Source organism: Polistes dominula, unplaced genomic scaffold, assembly GCF_049000335.1.
Source record: "Polistes dominula isolate Pdom_NZ unplaced genomic scaffold, Pdom_raw_medaka contig_29, whole genome shotgun sequence".
Lineage (NCBI taxonomy): Eukaryota > Metazoa > Arthropoda > Insecta > Hymenoptera > Vespidae > Polistes > Polistes dominula.
The window spans coordinates 33,982-57,497 of record NW_028300865.1 but is presented as its reverse complement, the minus strand read 5'-3'; the positions used below and the strand labels follow the sequence as shown (position 1 = coordinate 57,497).

The window sequence follows — 23,516 nt, the reverse complement described above, 5'->3', positions numbered from 1 at the left end:
ATTTATTTATCCCTTTAATTATTAGTTCTAGTTGTTCTTACTTAAACACCTTAATGTCGAATGTCGAAATTTAATTACTTCTTTAATGGCATGTGATCCGAGGTATAATTAACTTATGCTTTTTACCGCGTCACAACATGAAAGTGATAATGATTTATCTATCTATACATATATCTATAGATACATTTATTTCATTTTGTTATACACCTTTTCTTCTGGATGATAAATGACTCTCTGTAATTAAACGTGAAATTTAATGTTATACTAATATTACGCCGTTTAAACCGTTATTATATCTACCGATTTACTTTTTTGTTTCAGGTAAGTGTATGATATATACCAAAGGACCAAAATCCGAAAAATAAGCATACTTTCGTCGGAGAAGTAAGTTAAAATGCCATTCGAAAGTAAAATACCAACCTAATCTGCATATATATATATATATATATATATATATATATATATATATATATATTGGGTTGCTCGGAAAGTAATTTCGTCTTTCAAGTGTGCATAAACAGGTTGAATTTGATAAACTTAACCTCTCACCGATCTTACGTATTGTTATTTATCAGTTTACATCACTAATGCCTTTTGTTGTGTTAGAAAAAAAAATATATATATATATATATATATATATATATATATATATATATATATATACGAGACTGGTATATGAGAAAGTTTTCTTGGAAACGGTTTTGAGTATTTGATCTTACTGCTTGCACAGCGTATGATCCTAATGGATTCCTCGTGCAACTGTGTAGAGTTGAAAAAAGAGAGAGGAAAAAACTCGGTGTTTTCAAGGTTTGACGAAGAGGAAGAAAAAACTCTCTTGTCAGTGCACACAATTTTGTGTGCTTCTTATTGAACGTTCAATTAAAAAACGGTCAAGGCGCGCGTACAACAGTAAAAGTTGTATCCGAAATCTTTTTCGAAAATTAAAGATATATTCGGGACGACAAGATGTTCCTATGACATTTATTTTTTATTTCAGTATGTATAGGTTAGGTTAGATAATGCTAGCAGCATTATACTCTTTGAAGTATTGACAAAAATTATTTATGAAATGCTCTGTATAAATAGAATAAAGACAAAATATAAAGACTCGCGTTTAAGGTAATGGTGTCATCCAAGATATTTCTAGAGTGTAAAGCATGCGTTACGCTACATGAGGAATTCCTGAGAAAGTAGGTGGGGCGGGGGGGGCGGGAGAAGGAGGGTGGAAATAATAAATTTTACATTAGTAACATCAGATTCTATCTAAATTTAAATCCAACAAATAACATAATTGAAAATATAACAACAACAAAATCCATAAGTTTTACAATACAAAGATAACTAAAAATTGTTGTTTTCTTCTTTTAAATTACAGTATAAATTATATATATATATATATATATATATATATATATATATAGCCACGTGTTGCATTAGACAAAATTCGACTTAATGTTGAATCAGTTAGTGTTGAATTAGAAACAATTTGATTTAAAGTTACGAGCTTGAATATTTTCTCGTTATAATAACTTTAAGAAAATAAAAAATAATAAATAAAAAAAGGGCCAAAGGGGATGAAAAAAAGATGTGTGTGTGTGTGTAATATGACTATATGTAGAGACGAACGACGTGGTAAGCAGGAAGTAACATCCGGTCGGTAGATCACGATACTCATTTCACACTTCGTGTTCTCTATTTCATGGTTGTCCACTACCACCACCTAGCTCTCTTTGGCTAACATTGTCCTGTTGCGAATGCTGTCCAATTGAACTGTGTCGATATTTACCAATAATTCATGCTCTTAAGCCATACTTTCTTTAACTTTTCAATAAATATAATAAAAGTCATGTCACGCGCGCGCACTCTCTGTGTGTGCCAGTGTGTCACAACGAGACATTCACTTAAACACCTCCTACGGATTTTATGATGAGCTTTAGGTATTATCATGGTAACATTTTTTTATCCATTGACCAGCCAATTTTGAGAAAAATGCATTTAAATTTAAATATATTACAAGTGTCTAAAGCATTGTGTGTGTGTGTGTGTGTTCTGCATTCATTGGGTACGATAGAAAAACTTAATTTGATTATTTCATTTAAAAAAAGGAGTACTTGATTGATTTCTATTAGAAAAAAAAATAATATTGCTTACATAAAAGAAAAAATGAGTGTCCGCCGATTATGAGGGTGGGTGTCTTGTTTACCTACCTATCATTTAAAAGAACTTTCTTACGATATCAGCATGTGGCTAATAGATAAGATAATCATCGTTTGTTAGATTCGCGAGGAATCGAGGAATAGAGAAATGTATGCTGGAGAAACGAATGAGAAAGGTGTTTGCGGAATGCAATATATTAGGGCGAATTAAATTCGTTCGTGCCTTTTTAAATTAATATTTTCAAAATAATTTTCACAAGAACAATCTATTATACAGTTTGTAACATTACACGTACGAACTCTTGGTTATAAATAGGGTCTATATATTTCAAAGGGAAAGGAAGAAGAAGAAGAAGAAGGAAAGCAATTGATTGAAAGGTGGTGGTATGATAGTTGGAATATTTCGTATATAACTATATTAGAAAAAGGAAAGGAAAGGAAAGGAAAGGAAAGGAAAGGAAAGGAAAGGAAAGGAAAGGAAAGGAAAGGAAAGGAAGGAAGGAGTATTGGATGATCTCGTGGTGGTATTTAGTTTGATCGTTTTGCAGGCTAGCAGCCCACGGCCAACATACGTCGGCGCTAACAACGGTAACGCTGGTGGAGGCGCCAACGCCGGAGGCGTGGGCGTGGGCCCAACCAGCGGCGGTGGCAGTGGCGGCGGCGGCGGTGGTGGCGGCACAACTGCCGGTAGTGGCGGAGGTGGTGGAGGTGGCCACGGGGGCGGCGCTGGCGCCGGCGCCGGTGGTGGATTGAAGGGGAACGCGTCAGGAGGTGGGGCAGGGGGTGGCGCTGGCGGCGGCGGCGGCGCCGGTGGTGGCAGTGGCGGTGGTGGCGGCGGCGGTGGTGGAGGTGGCGGCGGAGGACCACGAGGAGGTAATCCTGTGCAATTTCGAGCCAGTGGCGCCGCCGCGGCAGCTTGGGCGCGGCGCCGTCGACCATAGTGGCAGCAGCGGCCGCCATGCCGTGTTTCAACCGCTTTCCGAGTGCCGCCGCGGCGGCTGCCGCAGCGGCACAGGTACAGGTCGGTGCGCAACCGTTACAGCCCTCTGCCAACCCTTACGTCACCGCCCCCTACGCTCAGCACGTCTCGGTGAGTACACTCCTATGGCGGACCTTTCCTTTTCTCTGCTTTTTTTCTTTTCTTTTACAACAACAACTTCTTCTTCTTCTTCTTCTTCTTCTTCTTCTTCTTCTTCTCCATTTTTCTTATCTCAGCAAGCTTTTATATCTATTTTATTTTTATAATTCGCTTTTGCATCCTACCTGCCTACCTGATGTACCATTTTTTTTTTTTGTGATTGCTTTCATATACTACTATCGCATTTGATACCTCTTCCAACGACGCTTTTCTTCTTTTTTATCACAATTTTTACTGCACGATGGTTTACTCTGTCCTTCTTCCACTTCTCTCGATATATGCCGCGTTCTTATATTACTACTAACTTATCGACTCGTAACCACGAAAAGATGCGCGACGAGCAGCAGCAGCAGCAACAGCAGCAGCAGCAGCCAGTCGTCGTCCTATTGCGTGCTACCTTCGATGTGCACGCCTCCATACGAGCGTTCAACGATTTACTTACTCTGTGCCTAATGGGGGTCCCTCCTCTTTCTCCTTTCTAACTTCACGAATTGCGCTACTGGACATACAGTGGTATCTCTCTCTTTCTCTCTCTCTCTCTCTCTCTCTCTCACTCAATTGTGATCGTTTCTATACGATTTAGCATCTATAAATGATTCATTTGTTGCCGTTGCTGCCCGTTACCCCTTCTTCTTCCTTACTTTAATCAGACACGGTGCATCGCTGACGCGGGGTCACGGTCACCACTCCGGCAAGTGTCGTCAAACTGCAAGCGAAACAAATTTCCCAGAGATGTACGTACAACATTCCACGCAAGATACCGCTAAAGAAATTTATAACTGCGATCGCTTATTATTCCTTTTCGCGAGACAACTGTCGTCGTCGTCGTCGTCGTCGTTGTCGTCGTTTGCTTGGATTCGTGGATACTTTTTTTTTTCCTACTCGCGCATGCCACTTTTCACCGTTTAATTACTTACGCGAACACCTTTTTTCTTTTTTTACACGTATTTGATTTTGTTATTTTTATATCTCCCCTCCCCGCAGTCGTCTTTTCGTTCGAAAATCATGCATACGTGACCACACGGTAGATTAATGAATTTACTTCGAATTTTGGAAAATAAAGTGTTTTTCATTGTTAGAAAAAATGTAAAGTACATTGTGGCGAATTATCATGAGGAATTATTAAGAAAAATCAAAAGATCGACAAAAAAAAGGCGTGTTCTTTATAATTTACTATTGGTTAATTGAGGAAAGTGTTATATTGCCATTGGTCGACGATGACCGTACATAGATAACCTCCTTGTCGGAACTTGGCAAATCGCTGTATAATATCAAGCCACTCCTCCATATCACTTAATATTGTTCTCTGCTTTTCTATCCGTATGTCTATTATATTATCTGCTATCAACATTGTATATATATATGTACATGCTACTATTTGTTGTAATAAAATGAAATCAAAAGAGGTGCTGCAAAGAGTGGAACAAAGTTCAATGAAAACTAAAAATGATGCGCTTTGAAACTTTTTCATTGTTGCTTTTCTTCTTTTTCTTCCAATTTATTTAATTCTTAGCTTATTTATTTACCTGCTAGATAAACAATTAATAGAACATAAAGCGTGTAATGTGAACTATTTAAAATTTGTGTTCTTTTTATATATCTACTAGTATGGTGGACAACGGGTACCTACAGCCTCGTCACCAGCCAATACCACCAGTAGTTCTAGCAGTGCCACTGGCAGTCAAAGCGGGGCAATGAGCACAAGTATGAGCAATAATGCTATGCAAGGACAACAGACGGAACAATTATCTAAAACAAATTTATACATACGTGGCCTCAACCAAAATACTACCGATAAAGACCTTGTTAATATGTGTTCTCAGTACGTAAATGATATTATTTAATGAATGAATTTAAAAAAAAAAAAAACCACAACAACAACAAAATTAAGAAGTATTCATACATAAGTGTTAAATAATAACCGAAACTGTTTATAGGTATGGAACTATAACATCCACGAAGGCAATATTGGATAAAACAACAAACAAATGTAAAGGTACTTATTTAAATTATGCTATTATAAAATCACTTACACATTCGTGTAGTTTCTTACTTCTTTTCTTTGTTATCATAAAACAAAAAGTATAGAAAAAATGCAAAATTATCTTTTAATCGTATCATTATAATCAAATTGTTTTTTAGGTTATGGCTTTGTAGACTTTGAGTCACCGGTGGCGGCAGAGGGTGCTGTGAAAGCACTGGTCGCCAAGGGCATCCAAGCGCAGATGGCGAAAGTGGGTATCTGGTTGCTCCGTAGACTGGCAAGTGTACGTTGGTTGTGCATGCAAGTACAGTAATACCAGAGTAACAGTAAACCTCTTTTTCTTTTTCTTTTTCTTTTTCTTTTTCTTTCTTTCTCTTTCTCACTCTATCTGATTTTTATTTATTTTTCCTATTCTTATCCATCTGTTTCCATCCTCTTCTTGTCCAAATTCATATGTGTACTATTATTCTAGCTAATAACTCTCTCTCTCTCTCTCTCTCTCTTTCTCTCTCTCTCTCTCTTTTTTTTTTTTTTTAATTGTGTTAAACAACAGGCAACTATCTTAGTTCCATTATGAAAAAAAGAAAAATGATATTGTTATAGCACATGAGTACTATGTGATAATTAATTTGATTAAAAGATAAAAGAGTAGTCATGTGTGTGACGTATTAGTGTCAAACGCTAAGATATTTTAATTATAGAATTGTATATTATACGTGCAATATATATTTTATTTGCACACTTGTATACTGCCTTTTGTATTTCATAATTTAGAATTTAATTCATTTTTTTTTCTTTTTTTTCTTTTTTTTTCTTTTTTTTCTTTTTTTTCTTTTTTTTTTGATCAAATTTATTTTATATGAATATAATATGTGTGGTTAGAGAAAATATTTCCCATAATTATAGTAATAACATTATTTTCATGTAATATAATTTAATGTTATTCATCGTAAAGGTTTTTCCGTGATAGAAAATATTTGATTTATTACATATGATCGATAATAGAAAGAAAATAATGTACTCATGAGCATCTCTACATGGAATTACAAGTTCATTTATGTTTCACCAATATTTTGTTCTCTTCCTTACCAAGACCTGTCTCACTTGTCTAGAAACGCTCTTTTACATTAATCGGTTCTGTCTATTATTCTGTCTTAAATACCTACAAACCTCTCTCTATATTGATGCTTGCTGCTGTGCCTCGGCCACCAAATTGCTAATAAATATGTAGTATTTTAACAAAATATTATTTATATTTGGATTATTCCAAATTCTCAAATTCTACTTATTCTAACACGATAAAAACAAAGTAACCGTTAATACATATACCGTTCTTTACAATGAAGTACTATTATTGATATTACTATTAAAATAATTCAAAGTTAGTTAAACGTCCGTCCGTTATTACTATAAATAATGAGAATACATTTCCCTATGCTACTGAAATTTGATTTTTCTTTTATAACGTAACTTATTTAACAATTTTGTTCATTCAAGGTTCATTCTATTAATAACTGCTATATTCCATAATTTATATAGAAGAACAATTAGCAATTAATAAATATATATAATTATATTTGTGATATATTAAATATTGATAAATTTAAATGGAATGAAATGAAAATAAGTCATTTAAAATGACATTAACTTGTAGTAATATCTTTCAATTTGGCCGTGGTAAAAGCAGAGGGTGGCCACAAACAAGCAGCTGTGATGATGTCGATCGCATGTGATATGATAAAACTAAACAATGTGTACCCACTAATAACTATACTCAGGGTACACGGTATACTTACCATTCAATGGTGCTATGTGAAGATCAGGTGCTATCTTACCCCTGGGGTGTTGGTTGGCTCTGATTGGCACACTTGGCTTAAATAATGAAGGTTTAACCAGCACACCAATAAATCTGTAAACATATTCAAGGATTTTCTTTATAAGATTCAAGTACCATCATTAATTCCAAATAATTATCATCTAATGGTTTATCATTGTCATAATATATATATATATATATCCAATAATCGAACTATGTATAAATTGAATTTATTTATTCTAAAGTTCCAAGTTAAACAAGTATATATTTGATTTCATAATAAAGTATTTGAATCTTATATATTTATGTATACTCGCATTTGATCAAAATATAAATCATTTGGTTAAAGTATAAATACATTAAAGTATATTTCTTCTATCATACAAACATACACACATACGTACATATGTATATTTATGCATATTGATTTTTTATTGTGTGTATGTGTGTGCGCGTGTGTGTATGTATGTATGTGTGTACATATCTTTATATATCCATATGTGTGTATATGTATGTGGAATGGCCCTTTCAAAAATAATGTTTAATTTTTTAATATCTTTTTTTTTTTTTTTTTTTTGTAAATACGCGTTATTCATTGACGTAATATTAAAAAATTAGCTTGAATTTATTTAAAAAGAAAGATGGAAAATTTGTTGGTAAATAATTAGTCGTCAATATTTGGTTTGAAGAAACCAAAAAGGTTATTTTAAATAGAAATAATTGAGACATTAATTTGAAAAGGGACATCATCTGTATACATACATAAATGCCATCAGCTTGGCTTATATATCATAATATTTTCATTATTTGTTCTTTTTTTTAATGCATTCGCAAGATTGAAGTAAATTGTCGTAAAGTATAAGTATATTCAAGTAATTGTAGATTTGATTGGTATACTTGACAGAAATGGTGAATCTCAAAATATGCTTGAGGGTGCATAAATAATCATTTCAAAATTTAGTTTAGCCTACACAACACACTCGTGTTTGTTTCAATCCTTTCACAAATTCCTTTTATAAAGTCATTAATAAAGTATCATAAAGCATTTAATACATATGTATATATATATATATTTTTTTTTTTTTTAACATATATCATATGTTTTCTGCAAATATAGTCAATCGTAATTCTTTTTTTTTTTTCTTTCTTCTTTTTAAATCGAATTTATACACTTTGCAATGCCTGTGCTTTGCCTTTTGCTTCTTTTTCTTTTGTTTTGTTTTGTTTTTTATCTTAAATAAAAAAAAATAAAATATAGAAAAGAATACACAAAAAAAATATGTTCCCGTTGCTTTCAGTGTATCAAAAAAAAATGAATAGAAGATATTTGTTCACATATTTGATATATAAATACAATTTAAATACATCTATGTGTGTATATATGCTTACATTTTTGTTTTGTTTTGTTTTGTTTTCTTCATATTTTTTAATTTTCATTTTGAAGGTGTTATTAAAAATATAAAATATGAATTAAGAAGCTTGCATGTCGGCTTAATTACAAAAATCATATATGAATGTAATTGATTATACAATTGTATTGATTTGTTAAAAGAATTTTCAAGTTTTTTTATTTCTGTTTATATGCATTAAATAAATATGTTAGTTTTGATTTAAATATTTTCAATAATCAAAAATATAATAATTTATATTATTTTACAAATATTTTTTTTGTATTCTTGTCTTCTTTATCTTTTTTTCTATAAGTTTAGAGATATTGTTGTACTAGTTTACAAAACTATACATTAACATTGTATTTAATATCAATGTTTTTGGTTTCCCCCCCCCCCTCTAAAATACAGAAAGATTGTAAGAAACACCAGTAATTTTTGTTACGATAAATATCGAAAACTATAAATAAATAATATCAATTGAGTACCTATTATCTGTGTGTGCATGTTTTGACTTTAAATTGAAAGTATTTAAATGATACATTAAATAATGAATTATGTGGTTATCTATAAGATTAGTAGAAAGAAGAAAAAGAATTACAAAAAAATATATATATCTGGAAGCATCTATAAAGCAAATTTAGAGAGCCACCAGAATGTGGAGAAGCCTAATGCCATGAAGCATGATAACCTTTCAACATTGAAAACAATAATTATTGTCTTAATTCATATTCAGTCATATTTCTGATATATCTGTCCATTTGCATTCTTGCGATTAGTTCAGAATAATTATTCCTTATATATATATATATATATATATATATATATATATACATATATATATATATATATAGCTTACTAATTTTTTTTGTAGTATCATTGTTGTAGACATACATCATGTTTTAATAATAAATATCAATAAGTTAATGTACAAAAAGAATATATTATTTTTAAACGTAATTTTATATTTTTTTGTTGCCAAGATACATTGAAAACATTTTAATATTTATAAGTTTCAAATTATTCATATATATATATATATATTTTTTTTTTCTTTTTGTTGCCAAAATGATACGAAATACAGCTTTCACAAATAATCATTGTAATTTTTCAGATCAAATGTATGTAAACACTTAGTATATTACACGTAAAATTATGTAAAATGTAATAATATGATAAAATATTATTTTTCTTAATGTAATTATGTAAAAAATTTCATACAATTAATCATTTTAACGAGTAGTAATATATAATATACAAAATTACATACACGATATATATCTGAAAAGTCAAAATGATAATAATTCATTAAAATGATGCTATATTTTATAGTAGTAAAACATACAATATATTGCATAGTATTTTTACTCTCTTCTCAGCAACAGGAACAGGATCCTACAAATCTGTATATCGCAAACCTTCCATTGAACTTTAAGGAAAATGATGTTGAAGGACTTCTTCAACAATATGGACAAGTCATTTCGACTCGCATTCTACGTGACACCTCAGGACAAAGTAAGGGTGTTGGTTTCGCAAGGTCAGTATATATTTCAACTTTATATACAAATATATATATATGTATATGTATATATATATATATATATATATATATATATATATATGTACATTTAATTGTATGTTTAAAAATAATGATTAACACTAGATATACCAAACCAGTTAGTAGTCATTTTGACTGGTCGGGCCATTTTCATTCACAATTTCTACTTCACGTAACATTTGATTTTAACTGTAAATAATAAAGCTTTTTGTTATTTTTTAAGAGTAATTAAAGACTGCAAGCTTCAAAAAGCATTTTTGTTTTGTTTTTTGATATATCAGTCATTTTGACTAGTGTGATAGATAAAGAAGGTATATTGAAAATGGTGGTATATCTAGTGTTAAGATATGTGTTATATGAAATTTCAGAATGGAATCGAAAGAAAAATGTGAACAGATAATTCACATATTTAATGGTAAAGCATTACAAGGAGCTAAAGATCCATTATTAGTTAAATTTGCTGATGGTGGTAACAAGAAAAAATCAATGTATAAAAGTACAATGTGGAGAGATACCGGAGAAGTGAGTATATATAAAATATACGTAATATATTTTGAATGCAGAGACACAAGTTCAAGTTTCATTATAATGCTATTATTACAAATTTATTTCTTTATTTTATTAGAATATGACGATGAATTATGATGCAAGCGGAGTCGGTCAAAATGGCGTTGCGACAGCCCATATGCTACCTACAGCAACTTTAACTCAATATGGTCGTCATTATGGTCAAGCTGTCCCTGGTTATAGCGTACCAGGAACACCCTGGGTCACACCGTACCTTGTGCAGCCTGCGCCTCCTCATATGCAACAGGTCGACGTGAGTTTTTATAAGAAGAGTTTTTCATTTATTTTTGTTTTTTTTTTGTTTTTCTTTTTTAGACATTTGACTAGATTCTTTTCATCTTTTTCTTTTTCTTTTTCTTTTTCTTTTTTTAAGTATTTTCTCTATTCGTTGCAATAATAAACCTAATAAAATATAACATATATGAATCGCGTATATATCGCGTATATAATTATCTTTTCATTACAATTTTTATTTCATTAATTGATAAGTTATTATTTGCCTTTTTTTCTTTTCCTTTTTTGTTTTTTGTTTTTTTTCTTGATTTTACTACCAAATATGAAGTCTTATTTTTAGTATTTGTTTCTTATTAGAAGTTTATCTTTTTTTTTTTTTTTTTGTTTTCTTTTTATTCTTACAGATGATGCCATCTGCAGATCCTAGTAATCCTCAATACAGTATAATACCGCAACTTACAACACAAATGTCTGCAATGCATTTGGGAACTGGCTCAGTAAGTAATAAATAAAATTTAAAATATATTCAAGATAATAGAGATATAAAAATTATTAATTCAAGATACATTAAAAATAATGTGTTTCGAATGATTAACTGAAAATTATGTTAAAATTACTATATTTTGATCATTCTGGTAGGTAATGTATATGTATATATGAATATATCTAAATAATAGATTTATCTTGTTTCAGTACATAGCAAGTCATCATCCTTATTCTTATACGACTTATCCACAACCTAGCATTATCCATCAAATACCACTGGGCGATTCAGAACAGACAAGTAACGCGGCATCTCCTGACGATTCTTACCAACAGTATCAAGCTCAACAGCCCAAGTAGGATACGGTTTATAGGTTAGTAATATATATATATATAATAGAAATTTATATTAAATAGTTTCTAATGTAGTTTTTTTCATTGTTTTTTTTCTTCTTTATATATACAGATACGAATATGCAGAGGGCTACATAAGTTAGAAACGCGATATACACATGCTGAAAACAAACAAAGAAGGGGATTTTATTAATGAAGAATAAAAGGAGCGTAATAAAAATATACATAACATAAAACAAACAAACAAACAAACAAACAAAAAGTCAGATAAAATTCTTCCTCATGATAAAAAAAATTGACTTGCCAGCCATCTTTTATACATTTTATCCATCAGCTAAATAGGTGAAAGTAGAGTTAATATTTTGCAACGAGTCAAGAAAAAAAAAAGAAAATAAAAAGAAAATAAAAAGAAAATAAAAAGGATATTGACGTAATTATGGGGGTTATATATGAGACTGGCGTGTCTTCTAACATGTTCGACACTAGGCTCGACTCTTTACACTGTACCAGAGCACATCATACAACAGTGACAAACTGATAATTTGCAATGAACAGTTTTAGTGTCAAGCTGATAGGCTTCCAGGATAACTTTAGGTATTTACATATACTAAGGAAAACTATGAGTCGCGAAGCTGAAGGCTCGAGAATGTGAATAAATATTTTAACAAAAAATGTAAACTATGAAAAAAAAAAAAAAAACGCTACTCAGAAATATACGAAAGAGAATTCTTCCCAAGAGTAATAATAATATAATATTAATAATAATAATTAATGATATATAAGAAATAATAATGATATGCAGAGAGAGAGAGAGAGAGAGAGAGAGAGAGAGATCACTTCCAATGCTAGAATTGATAAAAGAAAAATTCAAATTCAGTATGGTTGTAAAAATCAGTACCAACCGGACTTGTGCCAGCTGGCTGGCCGGTGGCTTGGCTGTTGTAAGAGAAGGGAGAAGAAAACACCATTATTCGCGTAACGAATTTCAACGACGTGCGAAAAAAACTCCTCATTCGCAGCACATGCTACTCCACCACCCGCTTATCGCACTTTTATCGGTTTATTTTCGTTCAGACATTCCAAGCCAGGCACATGTGTGTACTGCCACGTGGATATATATATATACCTTAATCTAATAACTTCGACGACCATATTTTCACGTTCTGTTTTCATCATGAACAATACATTTAAAATTAAGAACAAAGAAAAAAAGCTACACACAAGAGAGAGCGAGCGAGCGAGAGAGAGAAAAGCTTTGTTTCTAAAAAAAAAAAAAAAAAATAAAATAATAATAATAATAATAATTAACAAAAAAAAAAAAAAGGAAAAAAAGAATCTTCAGGATTATAATATACAATAATTATTGCACGTGAACGAAAAAAGAACATAGTAACTCTTTAGAGAGTGTTATATTTATGAGTACAGTTACTATAAATCGATATCAGTTTTAATTGTACAGTGAATAACAGATATTTTTTTTAGAATTGTGCCTTTTCAGACAAATCCACTTAGACAGGGATGGATAATGCTGAAAAATATTATAATATATTTTTAACATCGGAATGTAAATGTGAAAACTGAGCCAAATTTTGATCTTATAGTTAAGAGAATATAATTGTTTTTGCGTTGTAGCCAGTTATAATCAACTACGTTTGTTTTTGATTATGAATTTGATAGATTTTGTATGTATAGTTGCCACTAACGGGGATTTGTGAAACGAAACATCAGGTAGTATTCGGAGGAGTTGTTTAGAAGAAGAAAAAACAAGATGAAGGAGAAAAATATTACAAAAAAAAATAAAATAAAATAAATAAATAGGGAAAAAAGAAAAATAAATAAATAAATAAAATAAAAGAAATCAAACGGCGAATTCTTATAAAAAAAAAAAAAATAAAAAAAAAAAAAGGGGGGAGGAAACGCGTGCCGCCCGAGAAACTTTGTAAGTTTTGCTACGACGGGGAAAATATGATAGCTAGAGTTGTAAATTAATAATTTATTATATCGACCGAACAAAATAACAAAATAAACGCGATATTAAAAAAAAAATAAAAATAAAATAAAAGAAATAATATGAAACTGAGCGATATAAGGGGGGGGGGCGGTAGCGAAAAAATAGGCGAGGGATTTTGATATTAAAATATCGAATGGAATGTGTAAAATGAACAAGAGGGTATTATACATATATGATACACAAGTCTCTCGGTCGACAATAGATATATATGTATATGTACATGTATATGCATATCTCTATATGTGTATATATATATACATATATAAAGAAAAGGAGATGAAAAAGAAAAAAAAAAAGAAGAAAAAAAAAAAGAAAAAAATGGTTCTCTCCCTATGTTTTCCTACCTTTCTCTGGTTCGTCGTTGTCGTCGTCGTCGTACATAACATCCGGAATAAAAGTTTCACGTCATTGTCAGAATTATTTAGGGAGTCGAGTCGAGAAAAACGATTTAGCAGAAGAAAAAGCATTCTACCAAATATTGCGAGCTACGAGAGAGGAGGGAGGTGTGTGAGTGTGTGTGTGCGTGTGTGTGCTTTCACTCGCACACGACAATGGTGGCGAACAGGTAGTTAGATAGAGTTAGAGGTGAATCGTAGCTATTATTATAATATTACAATAATATGCTGTATTATTATAATTAACGATTACTATTATTGACGACATCTAAAGTATGAAAGATTTTTACACTGTTGAGACTTGAAGTAAATAATATATTTAGTTTATTTTGGTACATCACAATTTGATGACAAGAGATAAAAGATGAGAAAGAAAGAAAGAAAGAAAGAAAGAAAGAAAGAAAAAAAAATGGTATGAGCTATTTTTTAAAAGACCGATTATTAACTCGATTTGAGTCCATGCATTAAGAGAGAGAGAGAGAGAGAGAGAGAGAAGAAAAAAGGGGGAAAAGAGAGAAAGCAAGGAATAAGAAAATAAAGGAAACAACAAAAAGGGGGACAAGAAATGAATAATAAAAAGATATATAATAATAATAATAATTAAAAAAAAAAAAATAAAAAAAAGGAAATGAAAAAAAAATGATCAAGAAGAAAAATGAGATGATTAAGGGTAGTAGAATGATAAAAACGTAGAAGATGATAATGATGATGCATATGATGATGAATAATGATAATGATTAATGATAATTGATGATCATAAAGATGAGAATGAAGCAAATGTGATGAGAATGATAAAAGAAAAAAAGAGAGAGAGAGAGAGAGGAACCCTATTAATGAAGTGTGTATTGTTCCAGAAACGATTGTCACCACGACTGACAACAAAAAATCACATGTGATTAAATAGTGAATTTTGAAAATTTTACTAATAGAATTGTACTAAATAACTAATAATTATTGTGACGACCAAACGAAGAAAAAAAGGATTATTAGTGCTGATGACTGATGATGAGCGTGGTAAAGATGAGGGGGGGGATGGATGGATGGATGGATGATGCTTTGGGCCAAGGTGTGTCCAGCAAAAGAAAAGAAAAACTCCCACGCGGATTAAAAAACGGAGAGCCGCGGTTTGGGAAAAGAAAAAGAAGAAGAAGAAGAAAAAGAGATCAAGACAAGATAGAAAAAAAAAAAAGAAAAAAAAACAAAGATGATGAAGAAAAAGATATAAAATTATTGTATAGAATGGGAGAGAAAAAAAAAGAGAGAAAGAGAAAGAGAAAGAGAGAGAGAAAGAAAGAGGATCCGGTGAAAAAAGAGGGGAGCACAGCAAGATAAAAAAAAAAGAAAAGTTGTGTGGTGTGTAGTTAGTGTTGACTATGAAAATAATAGGCTAGGTTAACCATTTTGATTAAGAATTAAAAAGAAAATAAAAAAATAAGTAAAGTGGATAAGCTACTAAAGTTTTAGGTAAAAGTAAAGAAGAAGAAGAAAAAAAAAACATGGAAAAAAAAAACTAGCGATAGTTAGAATATAATTAAACTGCCATGGCCTCTCCCTACTCGATCGTAGGGGGGTTTTTGGCACCGTTCAGCCTATGCACCTCGCACCCGTCAAGACTGACTGGCTATTCATATTAATAATAAATATATATTATTATTCTACAACATATTATGTCTACTTGTAATATAAATAGTAAGGACTGCTTGCTGCGCACCGCGGGTCGGGTGCTTGGGCTGGCCGGCTATATGGTTTATACAACAAAAACCATTTTTGGAACATTTATGATGTTTCCAAATGAAAAAAAAAAAAAAATGCTTTTCGTAAAGCTTTCTTTAGAATTTTAGCGTAGATTCTATTAGATCAGATAAACACAGGATAACAAACAAACAAAAAAAAAACAATGTAGCTGTAGGCTAATAGTGTAGAGAAAAAAAAATTAGAAAAAAAAAACTTAGAGTGTTTTTAAGTAAACAAAAAAAAAAATCATGTTAGTCGATATCGGCTTAAGTAAGGAAGAGAAAAAACATTTGATCGAACGAATAAATGAGAAATAAAATGAATGAATGGGTTTGAACGTGTGAATGAGAGAAAGAGAGAAACCGAGAGTTAAAACACATAAGAAAAAATAAAAAAAGAAGGAAACGAATTAATTCATGTTGACTCGCGATAATAATTTCGTCGAGGGGAACATGATCGATCGTACTTCTTCAACTTGTACAGTCTTTTAGTTTACGAAGTTTGAAGTCATTGTTTTACAATTGTTAAGCAAAGGTTGTAGTTTGTAATGATCTTGATTTCTAAACTATATTTTTGAACCTTCTATTTCCTCCGCATCCAGAGCAAGAGAAAAAAAACCACCACCCTCCTAATGCAATCCCTATATATATACATATATTTTTTTTTTCTTTGTTCTCTTTTTCTTTTACACCCATTTTCTTTGTATTTTCTATTATTTTTATTGTCTTTTTCCCATTTTTGATTTTTTCTTTTTTATTGCTATTCATTTGTTTCTTTATAAATGTACTCATTTTTTTCCTCTATGTTGATGATGCAAATGATGAGGATGATGATAATAATAATAATAATAATAATAATAATAATAATAATAAAAGTAATAATAATAATAATAATAATAATAATAATAATAATAATGAAAGATGAAACATGTAATTATCTAAAAAAAAAAAAAACACAACATTTGTCTCTGGCTTATTATTATTATTAATTAATTCTTTTTTTTTCCTTTTCTTTTTACTATATATATATTGTTATGTGGTGTGCGACCAATGAGAAAAAAAAAACCCAAACACGAAAGAAAGAAAAAAAAAAGAAAAAAAAACGACGACGTTGGAGACTTACGCGTACAAGGATTGATTAATTAATAAATAAGATTTTCAGATACTTTAAGGATGGCGAGAGGTGTAGCACGTATTGAAAACTTAGATTAAGGCAAGTGTGTCATAGCTAATTAAGATAAAAAAATAGGGACTCTTAGAAGTCGATAGGTGCTGTAATAAAACAAAGTTTAACAACGGTCAGAGTTAGATTTTCCATGAAATTGAATAAGGACAGGGCATAAGCCACACTAAAAAGTGCCCTTAGTTTATTTTGGATCGTTTAAAAACGCTAGTCTTTGTGTGAAATAATGACGTGGTGGATGGGAGAACGGGGGGGGGGTAGATAGGATCTTCTAGAACAGAAAAACAAAACAAAAAAAAATGAAAAAAAAAATAGAGTGACAAATTTGGAAAAAAAATGTTAGAGCACGCGCGCGCGCGAGAGAGAGAGAGAGAGAGAGAGAGAGAGAATGTGTGAAAAAAAGAAAAGAAACACGTGGTGTGTAGGTATATATATATATATATATATATACGTGCATACGTTTGCTATGCAAATTTCAGAAGAAAAAAAAAAAAAAGAAAACAAACCATCTGCCTATTAAACGACACCGACTGCAGCAGGACACTTTTACTGTATAAAATATGATGCTGCACACTGCGAGTGCAAGCTCTCTGCTCGTCTCTTATACTAATTTGTATAGGATACGTGCACTGATGAATCAGTCTCTTAGAGTTACTTATAAGTACGGTTTGGTATATTCAAAAATGATGAAGACAAAAAAAAAAAAGAAAAAAAAAAGAAAAAAGATTAAAAAAAAAACGAAAAAAAAAAAATCAAATTCCTAATAATTTTATCGTCCCTTATTTTTGATCAATAAACGATCTGTTTTGGGGATTTATTTGATTATTAATTCTTCTCTTCTCTTCTTTTCCTTTCCTATACTTTTTTTTACTAAGAAAAAGAAAGAAAAAAAAACGATTAAACAAATTTAATAAGGAAAGTATATATATAAAAAAGAAGAAAAAAAGGAAGAAAAAAAAAAAACAATGAACGAAAATTGTCAATTTGATAGATGATGAATCCCCAAATACACAATTTATAATTGTTATATGCATTTGCAAATGATCTTTTGTACTGAACTTAATTCAATTTAACGAAAGGACAAAAAGTTTTTCTCTGTTTTTATGGATAATGAAATGAATAATGATAATGATAGTGGTGATGATGGTTATGATGGTGGTATGATGATGATTGAAACACGCGTACACTCTTCACACACAACATATTTTTACTAATCTTAAGGACTCTTTTACGGCTTTGAAAAAACTGTAGTTACAGCGGATAGAAATAAGGGTCTACGAAATAAAAAACTTCCTCTCATACAAATCACTAGCTCCGTTTATATGTATTTCGTACTTGATAATATGCTTTCTACAAAAATCGAATAGCGATTAGTGTATGTCTTCTAAAAAAAAAAAAAAAAGCGGAACCCTAAAAAAAAAACTCCGTAAAAAAAAACGAAAAAAAAAAAGAAGAAATGAAAGAGCTTAATTGAAGATAATTTCTTTTTTTTTTTTTTTCATAAACTTTGGTACGGAATATTATAATGTTTACTAATGTATTATAGCATACAGCATGTGCAATAGAATGCGCAAAACTGTCCTTTGTATTTAATACTGAATCCATGTCCCAACCCCCAACCCTATATTAATATCCTTCTGTTTTATGTGATATAGTTCTACCTTTCTCCCTCAGCATCTATACAGTAAGTGTTCCTTAAAATCGTACCACATGTTACGTTTATTAGATTTTTCTTTGAAAACTACTAATATAGTCTGCTTAGGATAAAGAAAATTTCAAAATAAATACATTATTTTTATATAAAATAGTACATTTATATAATATATACAGAGAGTATATTTTAATTACATATTTAATGAGTTTATAACTTGAAGGGATTATTTATAACAAGTGAATTAAAAATTAATATGAAAATAATATACAGAAAACGTTAAAAAAAAAAAAAAAAAAAAAAAAGTATACTAGTTTAAACGATTGAAAATATTAATAGAGTAGATTAGAATGTTCGATATATATTAAATGATTGTTAATTAATTGAAAAAAAAAAAAAATGTAAATTATAGTTTTAAAAAAACACGTATTATACAAGTAGAAACTACCTTTCCATTCGAAGTACACCATTAGACTGTCTCATTGTCCTCTGTGACAGTCAATTAAAATTCTTCTATTATTATTTTATAGTTTATATAACTTTATCAAGGCTACATGTGTATATAAAATCAAAATAATATTCGGAATGTCATATAAACACAGAGAACTTTCACAGAGGATAATGAGAATGATACATCGAACATTCAAATGTACTTTATTAATATTTTCGACTGTTTTAACTAAAATATAGTGGTTTTTTTTTTTTTTTTTTTTTTTTTTTTTTTAACGTTCCTATTACTACTAGGTGATGATTTTGATTCGAAAATTTGCATTTAAAAAAATAATACATATGTCACTTTTAAACATATATACTTAATATTATTTTAACTTTTAATATAGATATTAAATTGATACTAAAAACATTATTTAAATAACAGAAAAAACAAAGGATGACCATCAATTTTTCATGTTCAATTGTTGTCGATTTTAATGTACGTACATTTTAAGTAAATTATTTTCGTATTTGTTGAATTAAATCGTTATAATTTAAATTTCCAATTTCAATTTAAACTCATTTTAACTATATATATATATATATATATATATATATATATATATATAATTAAAGTATACTAATGTATTTATCTCTAAATTGTCTCATCTTAAATATAATATTGTATATCCATAGTTTTCAAGCAAAAGTCTAGTAAGTGTAATACGGTGTACGATTTTAAGAGACACTCACTGTATATTACAAAATTTATTTAATACGGTTAAATAACTGTGGAACGTGTTCAAGCCGTACTTCGATTTGTTACCAATACAAAATACACAAGCAAGTTATCTTATCATTTTCAACATTTACAGTGACATCATTTTAATTACATATTTTGGATGGTTTATGTGCAATAAAAGAAGTTTGCGCTCAAAAATTTCTCCTGGTAATAATACATCATTATTAAAGTTCTATTATTTTCATTAGCGATTTTATAACATTACGGAAGAAATAGCCCAACTATAAATTCCGTTTTCTTTTTCTTTTTGTACAATGTCCTTATATACTAATTTTTCTTTTAAAATAATGTATATCCTTTTAAATTATAATCGTAAATACGATCATAAAATATGAAAAAAGTTAACAGGAAAAACTTTAAGAACTTTGACTTTATACATTGCACTGAATATTTGTTGAACAAATAAATAAACAAAATTATTTCTATATATATATATATAGATATAAATTTTACAAAAATGTAAAATATTTTCTACATTTAAAATTGTACAAGATGAAAGTACAATCAATGCACGAATTGTTTTGATTTAAATATCCTTACAGTATTATCAGCACCACCTGATACTATTAACTTAGGATTTGACCAGTTACAACATAAAACCTTATCTTCATGCCCAGTAAGATCGAATAGGGGTGCTTTAGGACTGTGAACATATATATATATATATATATTAATAATCATGATTTAATTTGTACTGTAATTAAAGAAATATCAATACTATAAGATAAATTTACCTTCTAGTATCCCAAAGTTTGACTTCATTGTCACATGCACCTGAAATGAATAAATGTTCATCTACCGTTGACCAACGAACAGTTTGTACCCATTGTGTATGTGAAGTAAACATAGATTTTACAACTGCTCCTTCTGTAAGAAATTCCATGAAAATAATATGTATATATATATATATATATATATATATAAAGTTATTATTGAAAATTATATTTCTATGCAGTACAGAATTAGAATTATTGATGAAGAGCTACATACCTGTTGATCTAGGATCATATAACCTGACATGTTTGTCAGCAGATGCGGTTATAACAGTCCGAGATAATTCTGAATAATGAAGATCAAAAAAGCTTTTATTTCCCATAATTTCATGCTTCATTCCACCTAATTCAGAATCCCATATTTTTAAAGTATGATCCCACGATGACGTTATAAGTTCTGTTTTATCTGACCATGTAATACCACTGATAGCTTCCTTGTGACCTTTCATTGTTCTTTTGGGTACCTATAATTAATAGTTAAATTTTCATTACACATAACACCATATATAACATGAAACCTCACATTTATATTATAATATATTACTCACTCTTGTTTTTCCATGATCTGATTTTAATTTTTTTGCATTAGGTTCGCCATCCTCTGTTTCATCCTGTGAAGCTAACATATGTCGACAAATAATGAATTTATTCAAAATTGTGTTATAAATTATCCTAAAGAAAGTATAATTAACAAACACGTTGTTGACTGGCACGCTAAATTTACGTGATGTTTCCAAATATGGTAATAACAAAATAATACAATAGAGATCATACTTCATTTTTCTTATACAATATATAATATTGTAATTATTTCAACAGTTAAGACACTCCGATGATCACTTCATCGAAAACTTTATCGAACAAACAAACACTAGTTGTGCTAGTAACACAAACACAATAATCCATTTTTCTTAAATTCAATCTCATATATTGTATATATAATTATTATATATTTTTCTAAATTTCTTATCTTTTTGTTTCATTATTTTATCTATTTTCCGTAATTATTTTCATCTTGTATCGAATAATATCATAAAAAAAGAAAGATATAAGAGAGAGAAGAACATAATACTTACACGTTGACCAAATTTTCAACATCGTATCCCACGATCCTGTCGCCATTAATGATTTATCATAATTCACATCAATTGCTTCTAATCCTCGCTCATGTCCGAGACATACATGAATACAATCAACAGAATTGCTTTTGATATTCCAATCCCATATTATAGTTGATTGATCATGTGACGCACTATATTTATAATAAAAAACATATTATATTATCGCGCGTATGCATATGTAAGTGGCATTTTGTATAATATTTTTTTTTTATTTTGCCAAATTGATTAACTTCACAAAACAAAAAGTAAACAAGATTGATAAAGTATCTGTTTGATAAAATATCTGTTATCATATCGTCATTTGATCGATCATAAAAAATAGTCTTATTTAAGGATGTTTTGTCCAATTATTAAACCTTTCGCTAACACAATTATTGGCATTCTGCATGCCAGCCAGCATCATCGACTGGATCAGAAATGCATTTTATCCATAGCGGTCATATTTTGTCATAAGTGTACCAAAGTGAAAGGACTAAAAGGAATGTTTTAAATTTTCAATATAAACAATGAAGTATTGATGATCAAATGCACTTTGATATTTAAAATGTGCTTAATTCTAAAAGTAGAGTTAATCGCTTTGGCCTCCAAACAGCTCGTATAACTTTGATTTTTCATAATTACTTTACCTGACAAATCTTCCATTTGTTTCATTCAAAGATATCCACGCTACTGCTTTGATAGGAGCTCCATGTCCAGGTATCGAAAGTTGATGTTTTGCTTTAAATGACCATATGTGTAATGTGTTATCGTAACAACCTGTTAATATCCTATATAAAAAAAAAAAAAAAAAAAAAAAAAAAAAAAACAAATAATGAAATTAATGATAGATATTTCTTCATCTGATGAAATAAAGATCAATGTTAAATCTAACAAATAAATATTTAAATATTAACCATTTGTCGCATACAGCTATTGCAGAAACCCAGTCATCATGAATAAGACAGTATTGTGGCTCCGGTGGTTGATGTTTTTCAATATACTCAACATCTATAACCTGTTCGGTAGAAAGACCCTTTTCAGATATATGTTCAGCTAATGTAGTACGTAAGAACTGCGATGAGATTAAGAAATCAAAATCTATCTTCTTATCCAATTGACGAGACTCTACACAAAAATGTAAATTAATTTAAAAATAGATTTATATACATACATATTTGCGAAAACATTAAACAGATATATCATATTTTTAATAACTTTTCATAGTTTTTCCATGAAACGCACTCTTTTCGTGAAACTAATTATCCACATAAAAATGATGAAAGAATTACTGTATATATTTAAAAACTATAAATGATATAAGAACATTGGATTTACCTTTTATAAGTTCATTTACAAGATTATTTAATTCATTTGTTGTAATGGATGTAAATACAGACAAAGGATAATCTGGAACAGCATATCTGCGAGCAAATATGAATACAAAATCTTATTAATTATTATAATAATATAAATTACTAAAACTATATATATATATATGTACAGATCTATATATGTTAAATATAACCTCAAAATATAACCTCAAAATATAACCTCGAAATATAACCTCAATATATTTAACAATAAAAAAAGTTAAAACAACTTACTGTTGCTGTTTAGTTATTAATCTTATGTTAATATTAGCCATTATAACCTCGTTAAGTCCAGCTTTCAGTTTCAGTAACGTTCGTTTTCTTAAAACTGATCTCTTCGTGCATCACCACGACGACGAAGAAAGAAACACAGGAGAACACGCTGACA

The 23,516-nt window shown here is 29.8% G+C and overlaps 2 protein-coding genes across 10 annotated transcripts in view; one reads left to right on the top strand and one right to left on the bottom strand.

The window, feature by feature from the left end:
• Positions 1-18,424, top strand: part of shep (RNA binding motif single stranded interacting protein alan shepard) — a 27,212-nt gene extending 8,788 nt beyond the window's left edge. For 3 of the 8 annotated variants that reach the window (XM_015324515.2, XM_089170299.1, XM_089170301.1), the window contains 10 exons: positions 2,705-3,246; positions 4,902-5,116; positions 5,232-5,290; positions 5,437-5,582; positions 9,862-10,019; positions 10,409-10,562; positions 10,666-10,860; positions 11,246-11,338; positions 11,535-11,698; positions 11,791-18,424. In XM_015324515.2, coding sequence (XP_015180001.2) covers positions 3,115-3,246; positions 4,902-5,116; positions 5,232-5,290; positions 5,437-5,582; positions 9,862-10,019; positions 10,409-10,562; positions 10,666-10,860; positions 11,246-11,338; positions 11,535-11,684 — 1,302 coding nt within the window. In that variant the 5' untranslated portion in view covers positions 2,705-3,114 and the 3' untranslated portion in view covers positions 11,685-11,698; positions 11,791-18,424. Of the gene's footprint in view, positions 1-2,704; positions 3,247-3,351; positions 4,029-4,105; positions 4,615-4,901; positions 5,117-5,231; positions 5,291-5,436; positions 5,583-7,929; positions 7,951-9,861; positions 10,020-10,408; positions 10,563-10,665; positions 10,861-11,245; positions 11,339-11,534; positions 11,699-11,790 lie in introns of those variants that run through there. The other 5 variants (XM_089170284.1, XM_089170290.1, XM_089170294.1 and 2 more) reach the window with 5 other exon arrangements.
• On the bottom strand, positions 5,612-23,516 carry LOC107068297 (ribosome biogenesis protein WDR12 homolog). Of its 2 annotated transcripts, none has more exons than XM_089170326.1 (9): positions 23,363-23,516; positions 23,094-23,179; positions 22,673-22,883; positions 22,406-22,546; positions 21,735-21,910; positions 21,207-21,277; positions 20,876-21,122; positions 20,620-20,752; positions 5,612-7,187 (listed from the first exon to the last, which is right to left on the bottom strand). In XM_089170326.1, exons 1-9 carry the CDS (start codon positions 23,401-23,403, stop codon positions 7,040-7,042), a joined length of 1,254 nt encoding a protein of 417 aa, XP_089026452.1. In that variant the 5' UTR covers positions 23,404-23,516; the 3' UTR covers positions 5,612-7,039. The 2 variants fall into 2 exon arrangements, with proteins under 2 accessions (XP_089026452.1, XP_015180009.1); XM_015324523.2 differs by lacking the exon at positions 5,612-7,187 and adding an exon at positions 12,943-20,528.

Bases quoted from the DNA above. Each gene is read 5' to 3' on its own strand.
- LOC107068297 (XM_089170326.1), bottom strand. From the start codon at position 23,403: ATGGCTAATATTAACATAAGATTAATAACTAAACAGCAACA. The intron at 22,884-23,093 runs GTAAATCCAATG...ATTTTTGTGTAG, and splicing joins TGTAAATGAACTTATAAAAG to AGTCTCGTCAATTGGATAAG. The intron at 21,911-22,405 runs GTAAAGTAATTA...TTATAAATATAG, and splicing joins ACAAATGGAAGATTTGTCAG to TGCGTCACATGATCAATCAA.